General features: G+C 42.3%; 1 protein-coding gene across 3 annotated transcripts in view; it reads right to left on the reverse strand.

Moving 5' to 3' along the window:
- COL4A6 (collagen type IV alpha 6 chain) overlaps nt 1-13,376 on the reverse strand; it is a 276,656-nt gene that overhangs the window by 11,739 nt on the left and 251,541 nt on the right. For all 3 annotated transcript variants that reach the window (XM_073641112.1, XM_073641113.1, XM_073641111.1), the window contains one exon: nt 10,779-10,877. In XM_073641112.1, the coding sequence (XP_073497213.1) occupies nt 10,779-10,877 (99 nt within the window). The remainder of the gene's footprint in view (nt 1-10,778; nt 10,878-13,376) is intronic.

Genomic DNA, 13,376 nt, shown 5'->3' on the forward strand with positions numbered 1-13,376 from the left:
TTCAACAAGCTCTGGGTTTTGTTTGCTCACAATGATTGCTTTAGCACCAGTAGCTTATCATTGCTGGGAATAGCTGTGAGCCTTGGTCCCCATGCTGGACAGGTCCCCCCAACTCCCCACCCCCAGTGTGCACAAGTATTCTCCCTCACACAAGTCTGACAGCGCAGGGAGCATATTGCTATGGAAGCGCTTCAGTGAGTCTTCCTCTCCTCCCCCCCTCTGGGTGAGATCGTTCTGTTGTGGAGCAGATGATCTCACTCAGAGGAAGATGGAGGAAGACTCACTTATGCGCTTCCATAGCAATATGCTCCCTGCGCTATCAGACTTGTGTGAGGGTGCATACGTTGTGCAAACTGGGGGTGGGGAGTTGGGGGGAACTCTGATGATGTCATGAACTGCGCATACTCCGCCAGCTGATCGGCCACTGGGAGGACGGAATGGAATAACGGCAGGGGGCACCAGGGAGCATACTTCAGAATATAAGAGCTTGGTATTTTTGAATGGAGCATAATGTTTAATAACTGTAAATTGCAAAACCATTTATTTCCACCTTTTTTGCTTGGTTAAAAGTATTCTTTATGGTGCCACAACCCCTTTAAGTGGAGTACTCCGGTGACTTGCACTGGTCTGTGTGTTGTCAGTTTGATATCAATTTTGCAGATGGTATGATTATAAAATCCAGAAATCTGAATGATCCTTAAGAGCTCGTTCAAGTTAGCATATTTTCAGCCCGAGTGCTGTTTTTGTAAAAAAAAAAAAAACAGACAGCACTCGGACCAATGTTATTCCATGAGGCAGTGCAGATGAGCAATTTTTTTTTCACTGACCGAATCTGCGTGTGAAAACAAAACAGCTGCATGCATTCGTTTCTTCCATAAATTGGATGAGATTCACCTATTCAAGTCTATGGATGCACAAAAAAAAAAATCTGATGCCGCACTGAGCCACAATATAGCATCCAATTTTTACAGATACATTTCAATTTTGTAATATAGGAAATTGTAAATGGTCTTATACATGATTAATAGCTGCTGCCGTAAAAAAATGGGGAGTGTATACGGATGACTAGAGAGAAAAAAGTTGTTTTCCGGATGACAATTTTTAATACGTTTGCGTGAGCCTATCCGAAGGACTCATGCAGACGACCGTATTATCGGTCTGAGTGCGATCGGACGAAACATCGGATTATACTCAGACCAATGTTATTCTATGGTGCCATGCACATGTCCAATTTTTTTTGCTCGGACAGAGCTAGTCCAGGGAAAAAAATCTCAGCATGCCTGAGTTTGAGCCAATATTCGGATCGCACTCACCCATGTAAGTCAATGAATCTATGGAAAACATCGGACTGACAGAATGGAGAAGATGGAGACATTTTTTCTCCATCTATGATTACACTCAGATCAAAGTTTGATCACAGTGTGATTTGCATAATCGACCCGATTATCTCGGATAAGAGAATATACATTCGTGTGACCAGGGGCGGACATACCGCCGGAGCAACTGCACAGGGGCCCGGAGGTGGAGGGGGGCCCTTGCAGCCAGGAGCGTACTGTCCATAGCGGCAGAACACGCAGGGCATATGGGGCCACTCAGTCAAGATTATGGGTGGGAGTGAGAGGGGCCCGATGTCCAGCAGCATGGGGCCCCACTCACTCCTGCCCGTATCATTCTGACCCAGAGCCGGGGAGAGAGCGGTGCGCAGGGTGCAGGAATTCAAAAAGGGGGCGTGTCATGCAGGGAGAGAGAGCTGGCCAATAAACGCTTTCCCCACCAGACTGATGAGAGCGCTCACTAGTTGGTGTCTCTGTGTCCTCCTGCATAGTGCGTCCCAATGGTGTTCACCTGTAGTCAGGGGGCCCGGGCCGCATAGCACACTGGGGACAATAGTGGAGGAAGAGGAAAATGTACAGCTCGTCTTCTGCTCCCTCTGTTCCTTCCAGCAGCATCTCCTCACAGAGAAGAGGTCGGGGGAGGAAGACTGACAGCACGGCAGCAGGGAGCTAATATCAGTCCTGTATGCTGTGTCCCCATCCCCCACAGTGGTTTCTGCAGCCCTCTCCAGCTGATCAATGAGCTATGTGGCCGACCTCCTACACAGTTTACCTGAACACCTGATATTATAGATTAGTACTTGTGTGTATGGTTTTGTATATATAAGTGTGTAGTGTGTATATGTGTTTGCATATGTTTTAGTGTGTGTACATTTGTATGTATATGTGTGTGTATGTATATGTGTGTGTCTCTACGGTATATGTGTATGTATGGTATATCTGTATATATGTACGGTATGTATGTGTATGTATGTACGGTATATGTGTATGTATATGTGTGTATTTTTATGTATGTATGTATGTATGGTTTGTGTGTGTCTGTACAGTATATGTGTATGTATGCATGGTATATGTATGTGCATCTGTACAATGTGTGTATGTATGTACGGTATATGTGTATGTATATGTGTGTACGTATATGTATGTATGGTATATGTGTGTGGATATGTGTGCATGTACGGTATATTTGTCTATGTATATGGGTGTATGTACGGTATATGTGTGTGTATGTATCTGTGTGTATGTACGGTATATCTGTATGTCTATACACGCGTGGTCAAAATTGTTGGTACCCCTCGTTTATTGAAAGAAAAACCCACAATGGTCACAGAAATAACTTGAATCTGACAAAAGTAATAATAAATTAAAAATCTATGAAAATGAACAAATGAAAGTCAGTCATTGCTTTTCAACCCTGCTTCCACAGAATTTAAAAAAAAAATTATCCTCATGAAATCGGCCTGGACAGAAATGATGGTACTCTTAACTTAATATTTTGTTGAACAACCTTTTGAGGCAATCAAACAATTCCTGTAACTGTCAATGAGACTTCTGCACCTCTCGACAGGTATTTTGGCCCACTCCTCCTGCTCTAGTTGTCTCGTGTTTGAAGGTTGCCTTTTCCAGACGACATGTTTCAGCTCTTTCCAAAGATGCTCAATAGGATTTAGGTCAGGGCTCATAGAAGGCCACTTCAGAATAGTCCAATGTATTCTTGGGTGTTTTTGGCCGTGTGTTTTGGGTCATTATCCTGTTGCAAGACCCATGACCTGCGACTGAGACCAAGCTTTCTGACACTGGGCAGCACATTTCTCTCTAGAATCCCTTGATAATCTTGAGATTTCATTGTACCCTGCACAGATTCAAGACACCCTGTGCCAGATGCTGCAAAGCAGCCCCAGAAAATAACAGAGCCTCCTCCATGTTTCACAGTAGGGACAGTGTTCTTTTCTTGATATGCTTCATTTTTCCGTCTGTGAACATAGAGCTGATGTGCCTTGCCAAAAACCTCTATTTTTGTCTCATCTGTCCATAGGACATTCTCTCAGAAGGTTTGTGGCTTGTCAACATGTAGTTTGGCAAATTCCAGTCTGGCTTTTTTATGATTTTTTTTCAACAATGGTGCTCTCCTTGGTCATCTCCCATGAATTCCATTTTGGATCAAACATTGACAGATTGTGAGATCTGACACTGATGTTTCTTGAGCTTGAAGTTCACCTTTAATCCCTTTAGAAGTTTTCCTGGGCTCTTTTGTTACTATTCATATTATCCGTCTCTTTGATTTGTCATCAATTTTCCTCCTGCGGCTATGTCCAGGGAGGTTGGCTACAGTCCCATGGATCTTAAATTTCTGAATAATATGTGAAACTGTAGTCACAGGAACATCAAGCTGCTTGGAGATGGTCTTATCACCTTTACCTTTAACATGCTTGTCTATAATTTTCTTTCTAATCTCCTGAGACAACTCTTTCCTTTGCTTCCTCTGGTCCATGTTGAGTGTGGTACACACACTATTTCACCAAACAGCACAATGAGCATCTGTAGCCCTATATACAGGCCCACTGACTGATTACAAGATTGTAGACACCTGTGATGCTAATTAGTGGACACAACTTGATTTAACATGTCCTTTTTGTCACATTATTCAGGGGTACCATCATTTCTGTCCAGGCCTATTTCATGAGTTTAATTTTTTTTTTAATTCTGTGGTAGCAGGGATGGAAAGCAATGACTGACTTTGATTTGTTCATTTTCATAGATTTTTAATTTATTATTACTTTTGTCAGATTCAAGTTATTTCTGTGACCATTGTGGGTTTTTCTTTCATTAAACGAGGGGTACCAACAATTTTGACCATGTGTGTATGTGTGTGTATGTACGGTATGTGTCTATGTACAGTATATGTGTGTGTATGTACGGTATATGCGTGTATCTGTGTGTGTGTATGTATGGTATATGTATGTGTATCTGTACAGTATATGTGTGTATGTATGTATGGTATATGTATATGTGTATATGTATGTATGGTATGTGTGTGTATTTACAGTACAGACCAAAAGTTTGGACACACCTTCTCATTTAAAGATTTTTCTGTATTTTCATGACTATGAAAATTGTACATTCACACTGAAGGCATCAAAACTATGAATTAACACATGTGGAATTATATACTTAACAAAAAAGTGTGAAACAACTGAAAATATGTCTTATATTCTAGTTTATTCAAAGTAGCCACCTTTTGCTTTGATGACGGCTTTGCACACTCTTGGCATTCTCTTGATGAGCTTCAAGAGGTAGTCACTGGAAATGGTTTTCCAACAATCTTGAAAGAGTTCCCAGAGATACTTAGCACTTGTTGGCCCTTTTGCCTTCATTCTGCGGTCCAGCTCACCCCAAACCATCTCGATTGGGTTCAGGTCTGGTGACTGTGGAGGCCAGGTCATCTGGCGTAGCACCCCATCACTCTCCTTCTTGGTCAAATAGCCCATACACAGCCTGGAGGTGTGTTTGGGGTCATTGTCCTATTGAAAAATAAATGATGGTCCAACTAAATGCAAACCGGATGGAATAGCATGCCGCTGCAAGATGCTGTGGTAGCCATGCTGGTTCAGTATGCCTTCAATTTGGAATAAATCCCCAACAGTGTCACCAGCAAAGCACCCCCACACCATCACACCTCCTCCTCCATGCTTCACGGTGGGAACCAGGTATGTAGAGTCCATCCGTTCACCTTTTCTGCGTCGCACAAAGACACGGTGGTTGGAACCAAAGATCTCAAATTTGGACTCATCAGACCAAAGCACAGATTTCCACTGGTCTAATGTCCATTCCTTGTGTTCTTTAGCCCAAACAAGTCTCTTCCGCTTGTTGCCTGTCCTTAGCAGTGGTTTCCTAGCAGCTATTTTACCATGAAGGCCTGCTGCACAAAGTCTCCTCTTAACAGTTGTTGTAGAGATGTGTCTGCTGCTAGAACTCTGTGTGGCATTGACCTGGTCTCTAATCTGAGCTGCTGTTAACCTGCGATTTCTGAGTCTGGTGACTCGGATAAACTTATCCTCAGAAGCAGAGGTGACTCTTGGTCTTCCTTTCCTGGGGCGGTCCTCATGTGAGCCAGTTTCTTTGTAGCACTTGATGGTTTTTGCAACTGCACTTGGGGACACTTTCAAAGTTTTCCCAATTTTTCGCACTGACTGACCTTCATTTCTTAAAGAAATGAGGGCCACTCATTTTTCTTTACTCAGCTGCTTTTTTCTTGCCATAATACAAATTCTAACAGTCTATTCAGCAGGACTATTAGCTGTGTATCCACCTGACTTCTGCACAACACAACTGATGGTTCCAACCCCATTTATAAGGCAAGAAATCCCACTTATTAAACCTGACAGGGCACACCTGTGAAGTGAAAACCATTTCCGGTGACTACCTCTTGAAGCTCATCAAGAGAATGCCAAGAGTGTGCAAAGCCGTCATCAAAGCAAAAGGTGGCTACTTTGAAGAACCTAGAATATAAGACATATTTTCAGTTGTTTCACACTTTTTTGTTAAGTATATAATTCCACATGTGTTAATTCATAGTTTTGATGCCTTCAGTGTGAATGTACAATTTTCATAGTCATGAAAATACAGAAAAATCTTTAAATGAGAAGGTGTGTCCAAACTTTTGGTCTATACTGTATATGTGTGTGTATGTACGGTATGTGTATACGGTATTTGTGTGTGTGTATGTATGTATGGTATATGTGTGTATATATACATGTGTATGTACGGTATATGTATGTGTATCTGTATATGTGTGTGTATGTACGGTATATGTATGTGTAAGTACGGTATATATGTATGTGTGTATGCAGGGCTGTGGAGGCGGTGTCGGTATAAAATGGACCGACTCCAACTACTAAAATATATAATAAATTGGGTACAGTAGTTCAATGCAGTTTGTGGGGAATATTTTTTCATAAGAATTTGGGAAAGTTATGAAATGTCCTATAAATGTCTGTCCTATTCCTGATCTAAGGGTCTTGACTTTTAGCTGAGATGAATCTACAGTAAATTTATCACTTAAACGTGAGCCATGTATGAGGGAGTCAGAATCGGAGTTGGAGTCTGTGTCTTGGAAACTGAGGAGACGGGAGTCAGAGGTTTGGCTTACCGACTCCACAGCCCTGTGTGTATGTACGGTATATATGTGTGTGTTAGTATGTACGGTATATATGTGTGTGTTAGTATGTACGGTATATATGTGTGTGTATGTATGTACGGTATATGTGTATGTACAGTGGTTATGGAAAGTATTCAAACCCCTTTACATTTTTCACTCTTTGTTTCATTTCAGCCATTTGGTAAATTCTAAAAAGTTCATTTTTTTCTCATTAAAGTACACTCTGCACCCCATCTTGACTGAAAAAAACAGAAATGTAGAAATTTTTGCAAATTTATTAAAAAAGAAAAACTGAAATATCACATGGTCATAAGTATTCAGACCCTTTGCTCAGACACTCATATTTATTTTTTTAAATCAAATATTTTTATTTAAACATTTTCAACATGAACAGGTAAGTTGACAATCACATCCTTTCAAATTTCCCCCCAACTCCCACCCATTCCCGCCGGCTCTTTCGATCTTAAATGGGAGAAACAGTTTATAGACATTGCCAATTTCTTCACATTGTAAAACTTGTTTCTCATGCAATAAAATGATTTATTTTATTACGTATCAGATGTGTTGGTCACTTTCTATCTCTCCCTTATTTATTAATATACACAGTTCATTTAGCTACTTGTTATCAATCTGCTAATTATCAATTAGCTGGAGTCATTACATTTATATTACAATCAAAACTGATTTATCTAATCAATGCAGTCTCTAACATTCTTGACCATGTTAATGTCATAGCGGCCAGGCCCGGAGAATCCAACCAAGGTGCCAACAATTTTTCAAATTTAAGAGGGTTCCTCCTTCTCTGGTATACAGATCTCTATAGTCTAAGTATATTGTTGATTTTAGGGATATATTCTTTTATGTTTGGAGGTTCATTGTCTTTTCAGTGCGAAGCTATCCGCTTCCTGGCCTGGAATAGTAGACGGAGGATAGCTATCTGATGGGCCTCTTCAGTTGGTAAGCCATTTACATATCCCAATAGACACACAATAGGATCATGGGGAATCTCACATTCAAACACCTTGTATACAACATCTAGAATCTCCCTCCAGAATCCCCTAAATTTAGGGCAGTTCCACATTACGTGACATAGATCTGCATCAGGATTACAAAATCTATAACAGTTTGAGTGGTTTTTGTAACCAAAATTGTGTAAGCGCAAAGGGGTATTATATACTCTATGAATCAGATAGTATTGCGAAAGTTTTTGCCCCTCGCTTGTCGACACTAGTGGTATGGACTGTAAAATATCTTCCCATATCTTACCATGTGTCCTCCTCTATTGGGCCCAGGTCTTGCTCCCATTTAGTTTTAAGATTACGACCTGTTCCATTAGACATTTATAATGGAGCGAGATTACCCCTCTCGTTGACCCCTTCCCCACCACTGTGTCCAAGAAAGATGTTCCTCTACTTTGAATAATAGGCTCCCGACCATTTTGTGTCATGAGGGCGTGCCTCAACTGCAGGTATTTATAAAATCCCTTGCTGGAGACCCCAAACTTATTCTGGAACTCCTGGAAAGACTTAAACCTACTATCCTTGACTAATTGTACGATCTTATAAAGTCCCAGTCTTCGCCATTGACCAAACCCCTCCAGTCTATTGAATTCTGGATAGTTAGAATTATTCCATATGGGTGAGTATTTTGAGTATCCCACCATGCCTATCATCTTTTTAACTTTAGACCATATTTTATGCAGACACTCATATTTAAGTCACATGCTGTCCATTTCCTTGTGATCCTCCTTGAGATGGTTCTACTACTTCATTGGAGTCCAGCTGTGTTTAATTAAACTGATAGGACTTGATTTGGAAAGGCACACACCTGTCTATATAAGACCTCACAGCTCACAGTGCATGTCAGACCAAATGAGAATCATGAGCTCAAAGGAACTGTCCAAGGAGCTCAGAGACAGAATTGTGGCAAGGCACAGATTTCGCCATGGTTACAAAAGAATTTCTGCATTACTCAAGGTTCCTAAGAGCACCGTGGCCTCCATAATCCTTAAATGGAAGAAGTTTGGGACCACCAGAAGTCTTCCTAGACCTGGCCGTCCAGCCAAACTGAGCAATTGTGGCAGAAGAGCCTTGGTGAGAGAGGTAAAGAAGAACCCCAAGATCACTGTAGCTGAGCTCCAGAGATGCAGTAGGGAGATGGGAGAAAGTTCCACAAAGTCAACTATCACTGCAGCCCTCCACCAGTCGGGCCTTTATGGCAGAGTGGCCCAATGGAAGCCTCTCCTCAGTGCAAGACATATGAAAGCCTGCATAGAGTTTGCTTAAAAACACATGATGGACTCCCAGACTATGAGAAATAAAATTCTTTGGTCTGATGAGACGAAGATAGAACTTTTTGGTGATAATTCTAAGCGGTATGTGTGGAGAAAACCAGGCACTTCTCATCACTTGCCCAATACAATCCCAACAGTGAAACATGGTGGTGGCAGCATCATGCTATGGGGGTGTTTTTCAGCTGCAGGGACAGGACGACTGGTTGCAATTGAAGGAAACATGAATGCGGCCAAGTACAGAGATATCCTGGATGAAAACCTCTTCCAGAGTGCTCTGGACCTCAGACTTGGCTGAAGGTTCACCTTCCAACAAGACAATGACCCTAATCACACAGCTAAAATAACAAAGGAATGGCTTCAGAACAACTCTGTGACCATTCTTGACTAGCCCAGCCAGAGCCCTGACCTAAACCCAATTTAGCATCTCTGGAGATATCTGAAAATGGCTGTCCACCAACGTTCACCATCCAACCTGACGGAACTGGAGAGGATCTGCAAGGAAGAATGGTAGAGGATCCCTAAATCCAGGTGTGAAAAACTTGTTGCATCATTCCCAAGAAAACTCATGGCTGTACTAGCTCAAAAGGGTGCTTCTACTCAATACTGAGCAAAGGGTCTGAATACTTATGACCATGTGATATTTCAGTTTTTCTTTTTTAATAAATTTGCAAAAATTTCTACGTCTGTTGTTTTTAAGTCAAGATGGGGTGCAGAGTGAACTTTAATGAGAAAAAAATGAACTTTTTAGAATTTACCAAATGGCTGCAATGAAACAAAGAGTGAAATATTTAAAGGGGTCTGAATACTTTAAGTACCCACTTTATGTACGGTATGTGTGTGTATGTTTGTACGTTATATGTGTATGTATGTGAACATATTTGTTTTTGGTTCATACTGTAATTGTAAAGAATAGGAGAATCAACCTGGCTCTTTAAAGGATTACTCACCAAATAATCAAGTTATCCCAGATCCATCAGAGCGGGGATAACTTGCTGATCACTGGGGATTCGACCACTGGGGCCCCCAGAGATTCTGAGAACAGGGCTCTGCAGTCTCGTCCTGAATGAAGCAGAGTTGTGCATACTTGGCCTCTGCTCTATTCATTATCTATACAGCCCAAGGTTTCAGGGGTCCCACTGCCAAATTACCCTCATCATAAGCAGCGTGCTGGGCAGGGAGAGAGGCCCAGACAAATTTCTTGCACAGGGGCCCCAAGTTGTCAGTGTTCGCCCCTGCGTGTGACAGTAGCTTAACAGTGAGAAAAGGGAGGTGCGGAGCAGAGGGAGCTCTGACGGATTTGTGTACGTTTTGAAGAGCAACTAGGAGAATGACGTACACACTCTCCTGCAGCAAAATGGTGAGAAATGTATAATAAAGACTATTTAGAAAATAGCTTACTTTTGCTATTTTTGCTTTAGTAGGTAACTGAACAACATAAAAACGAACAATATAAAAATGAGTTTCTTAAAAGGCTTATCCAACTTTTAAAAAAAAAAAAAAAAAAAATTCATCAGCATAAAACAAAAATCATACTGTGCAGAGCTGTGCTGAGTAGTGATACCAGTAAAATACGTCCCGTGGCCACTGTGGCTACTGATTGGCTGCTTGATAACAAATAGTGAGAGGACTGTCTGAGTATATGTGCAGAACTCATGGAAAAAATAAATGAAGAGTAGTATTTAGTCTTTTTTCTTTCTTTCAAAAATTGGATAACCCCTTTAATATCTTTGTAGTAATTTGAACTTTGACTATTTAATAAAGATCTCGAATTCCCGAATCGCCATGAGAAAAAAAATCGCAGATCTGCACTGCCCCATAGTGTAACATAGTATAACACTGGGCCAAGTGCTATCCAATAAAACGGCCCTTATTTGTATCAGAATACTTAAAAGCTCATTTCCCAGAAAATCGACCTCTGAGTCCTATAAATTTATATTAATAATTTGATAAACCCAGAATGTTGGACATACCGTCTTCTCACAGTAGTACTCACCCGAGTTGCCCTTTTCTCCTTTAAGACCGGGAAATCCAGGATCTCCGACAGATCCTTCTTTTCCAGGAACACCAATGAATCCTGGATCTCCCCGAAGGCCTAAGACAAGCAAGAAAAATGTTACAGTGATAACCTGATGCAAAGTCTTTTTTTTTTCAACACCAAAGGACAGACTGAATGACATGTTAATCGGCAATGCTTGGACATCAGCCATTCTTACTTTACTCTAATTGGTTTATCGTAATTAATTTTTAATGTAACTGGAAAAACTTAACTTTTTGTAAAATTACATTTAGTATCACTCCCTGCAGTTTATATTATATATGCTTGCTGTCACAGACAAAACACAGGCACAGTAACATGTCCAATTACAAATCCCAGCTCTAAAACTGTAGTAAAAGTAATCAGCTCTGCACCTGTGATGATCTCATGACCATGACTGATTTATAACCTACAGTAAAGCGTCCCAAAAAACAACAGCAAGAAAAAATCTCTAGAACGATTAGGAATTGATACAAGTACGTGGGAGAATGTTGTGACTTTTTGTTAGGAAAGAGAATAACAAGTACTCGCTGGAGCCCTTATAGTGTTCTCTATAGAAGGCTGTAGGCAGGAGACTTATGTACAGTGTGTCTGGATCCTCTGCAGATTTGTCGCCCTCTTCAGTGAAACCCGATGCAGTACTAGTCGGTGTAACTCTGGTGAGTTTGGACCCACTGCGTTACCCTGGAGGGGTGTGACTAAGTGTCTACCGGGTATCTACTTGCGCTTCTGATGGTGAGGATAGGTTTGGCCGCTGGTAGACACCAGGCACCACTCCTGGGCAGTCTCCAGGGCTGCAGTAACTGATCGGAGGATCAGAGACTCGGTTGTGGGAGAGGTGGGAGAGACAAAATCATAGTCAGATGGTCCAAGGTCGGAGCAGGCAGCACAGGTTTAGAATTTGTAGGCGAGGTCAGGAGCAGAGAGACCAGGATAAATGAGAAGGTTAGCTGGGTCAATAACATATGAGACAAACCAGGAAGCAAGAGAAAGAGAAACTAGAGCCTAAGTTCAGGCGAGGAATGGAGGATGTAGTCGCAAACCAGGAAGCAAGAGAAAGCGCAACTAGAGCCTAAGTTCAGGCGAGGAATGGAGGATGTAGTCGCAAACCAGGAAGCAAGAGAAAGCGCAACTAGAGCCTAAGTTCAGGCGAGGAATGGAGGATGTAGTCGCAAACCAGGAAGCAAGAGACTGAGCTATCAGAGCCTAAGTTCAGGAGAGGAATGGAGGATGTAGTCGCAAACCAGGAAGCAAGAGAAAGCGCAACTAGAGCCTAAGTTCAGGCGAGGAATGGAGGATGTAGTCGCAAACCAGGAAGCAAGAGAAAGAGCAACTAGAGCCTAAGTTCAGGAGAGGAATGGAGTATGTAGTCGCAAACCAGGAAGCAAGAGAAAGCGCAACTAGAGCCTAAGTTCAGGCGAGGAATGGAGGATGTAGTCGCAAACCAGGAAGCAAGAGAAAGAGCAACTAGAGCCTAAGTTCAGGAGAGGAATGGAGGATGTAGTCGCAAACCAGGAAGCAAGAGACTGAGCTATCAGAGCCTAAGTTCAGGAGAGGAATGGAGGATGTAGTTGCAAACCAGGAAGCAATAGACTGAGCTATCAGAGCCTAAGTTCAGGAGAGGAATGGAGGATGTAGTCGCAAACCCGGAAGCAAGAGAAAGCGCAACTAGACCCTAAGTTCAGGCGAGGAATGGAGGATGTAGTCGCAAACCAGGAAGCAAGAGAAAGAGCAACTAGAGCCTAAGTTCAGGAGAGGAATGGAGGATGTAGTCGCAAACCAGGAAGCAAGCGAAAGCGCAACTAGAGCCTAAGTTCAGGCGAGGAATGGAGGATGTAGTTGCAAACCAGGAAGCAAGAGAAAGAGCAACTAGAGCCTAAGTTCAGGAGAGGAATGGAGGATGTAGTCGCAAACCAGGAAGCAAGAGAAAGCGCAACTAGAGCCTAAGTTCAGGAGAGGAATGGAGGATGTAGTTGCAAACCAGGAAGCAAGAGAAAGAGCAACTAGAGCCTAAGTTCAGGAGAGGAATGGAGGATGTAGTCGCAAACCAGGAAGCAAGAGAAAGCGCAACTAGAGCCTAAGTTCAGGAGAGGAATGGAGGATGTAGTTGCAAACCAGGAAGCAAGAGAAAGAGCAACTAGAGCCTAAGTTCAGGCGAGGAATGGAGGATGTAGTCGCAAACCAGGAAGCAAGAGACTGAGCTATCAGAGCCTAAGTTCAGGAGAGGAATGGAGGATGTAGTTGCAAACCAGGAAGCAAGAGACTGAGCTATCAGAGCCTAAGTTCAGGAGAGGAATGGAGGATGTAGTCGCAAACCAGGAAGCAAGAGAAAGCGCAACTAGAGCCTAAGTTCAGGCGAGGAATGGAGGATGTAGTCGCAAACCAGGAAGCAAGAGAAAGAGCAACTAGAGCCTAAGTTCAGGAGAGGAATGGAGGATGTAGTCGCAAACCAGGAAGCAAGAGACTGAGCTATCAGAGCTTAAGTTCAGGAGAGGAATGGAGGATGTAGTCGCAAACCAGGAAGCAAGAGAAAGCGCAACTAGAGCCTAAGTTCAG

The sequence above is a fragment of the Phyllobates terribilis genome, unplaced genomic scaffold (genome assembly GCF_046119375.1).
Source record: "Phyllobates terribilis strain yellow unplaced genomic scaffold, ASM4611937v1 Scaffold_7__3_contigs__length_470593459, whole genome shotgun sequence".
NCBI lineage: Eukaryota > Metazoa > Chordata > Amphibia > Anura > Dendrobatidae > Phyllobates > Phyllobates terribilis.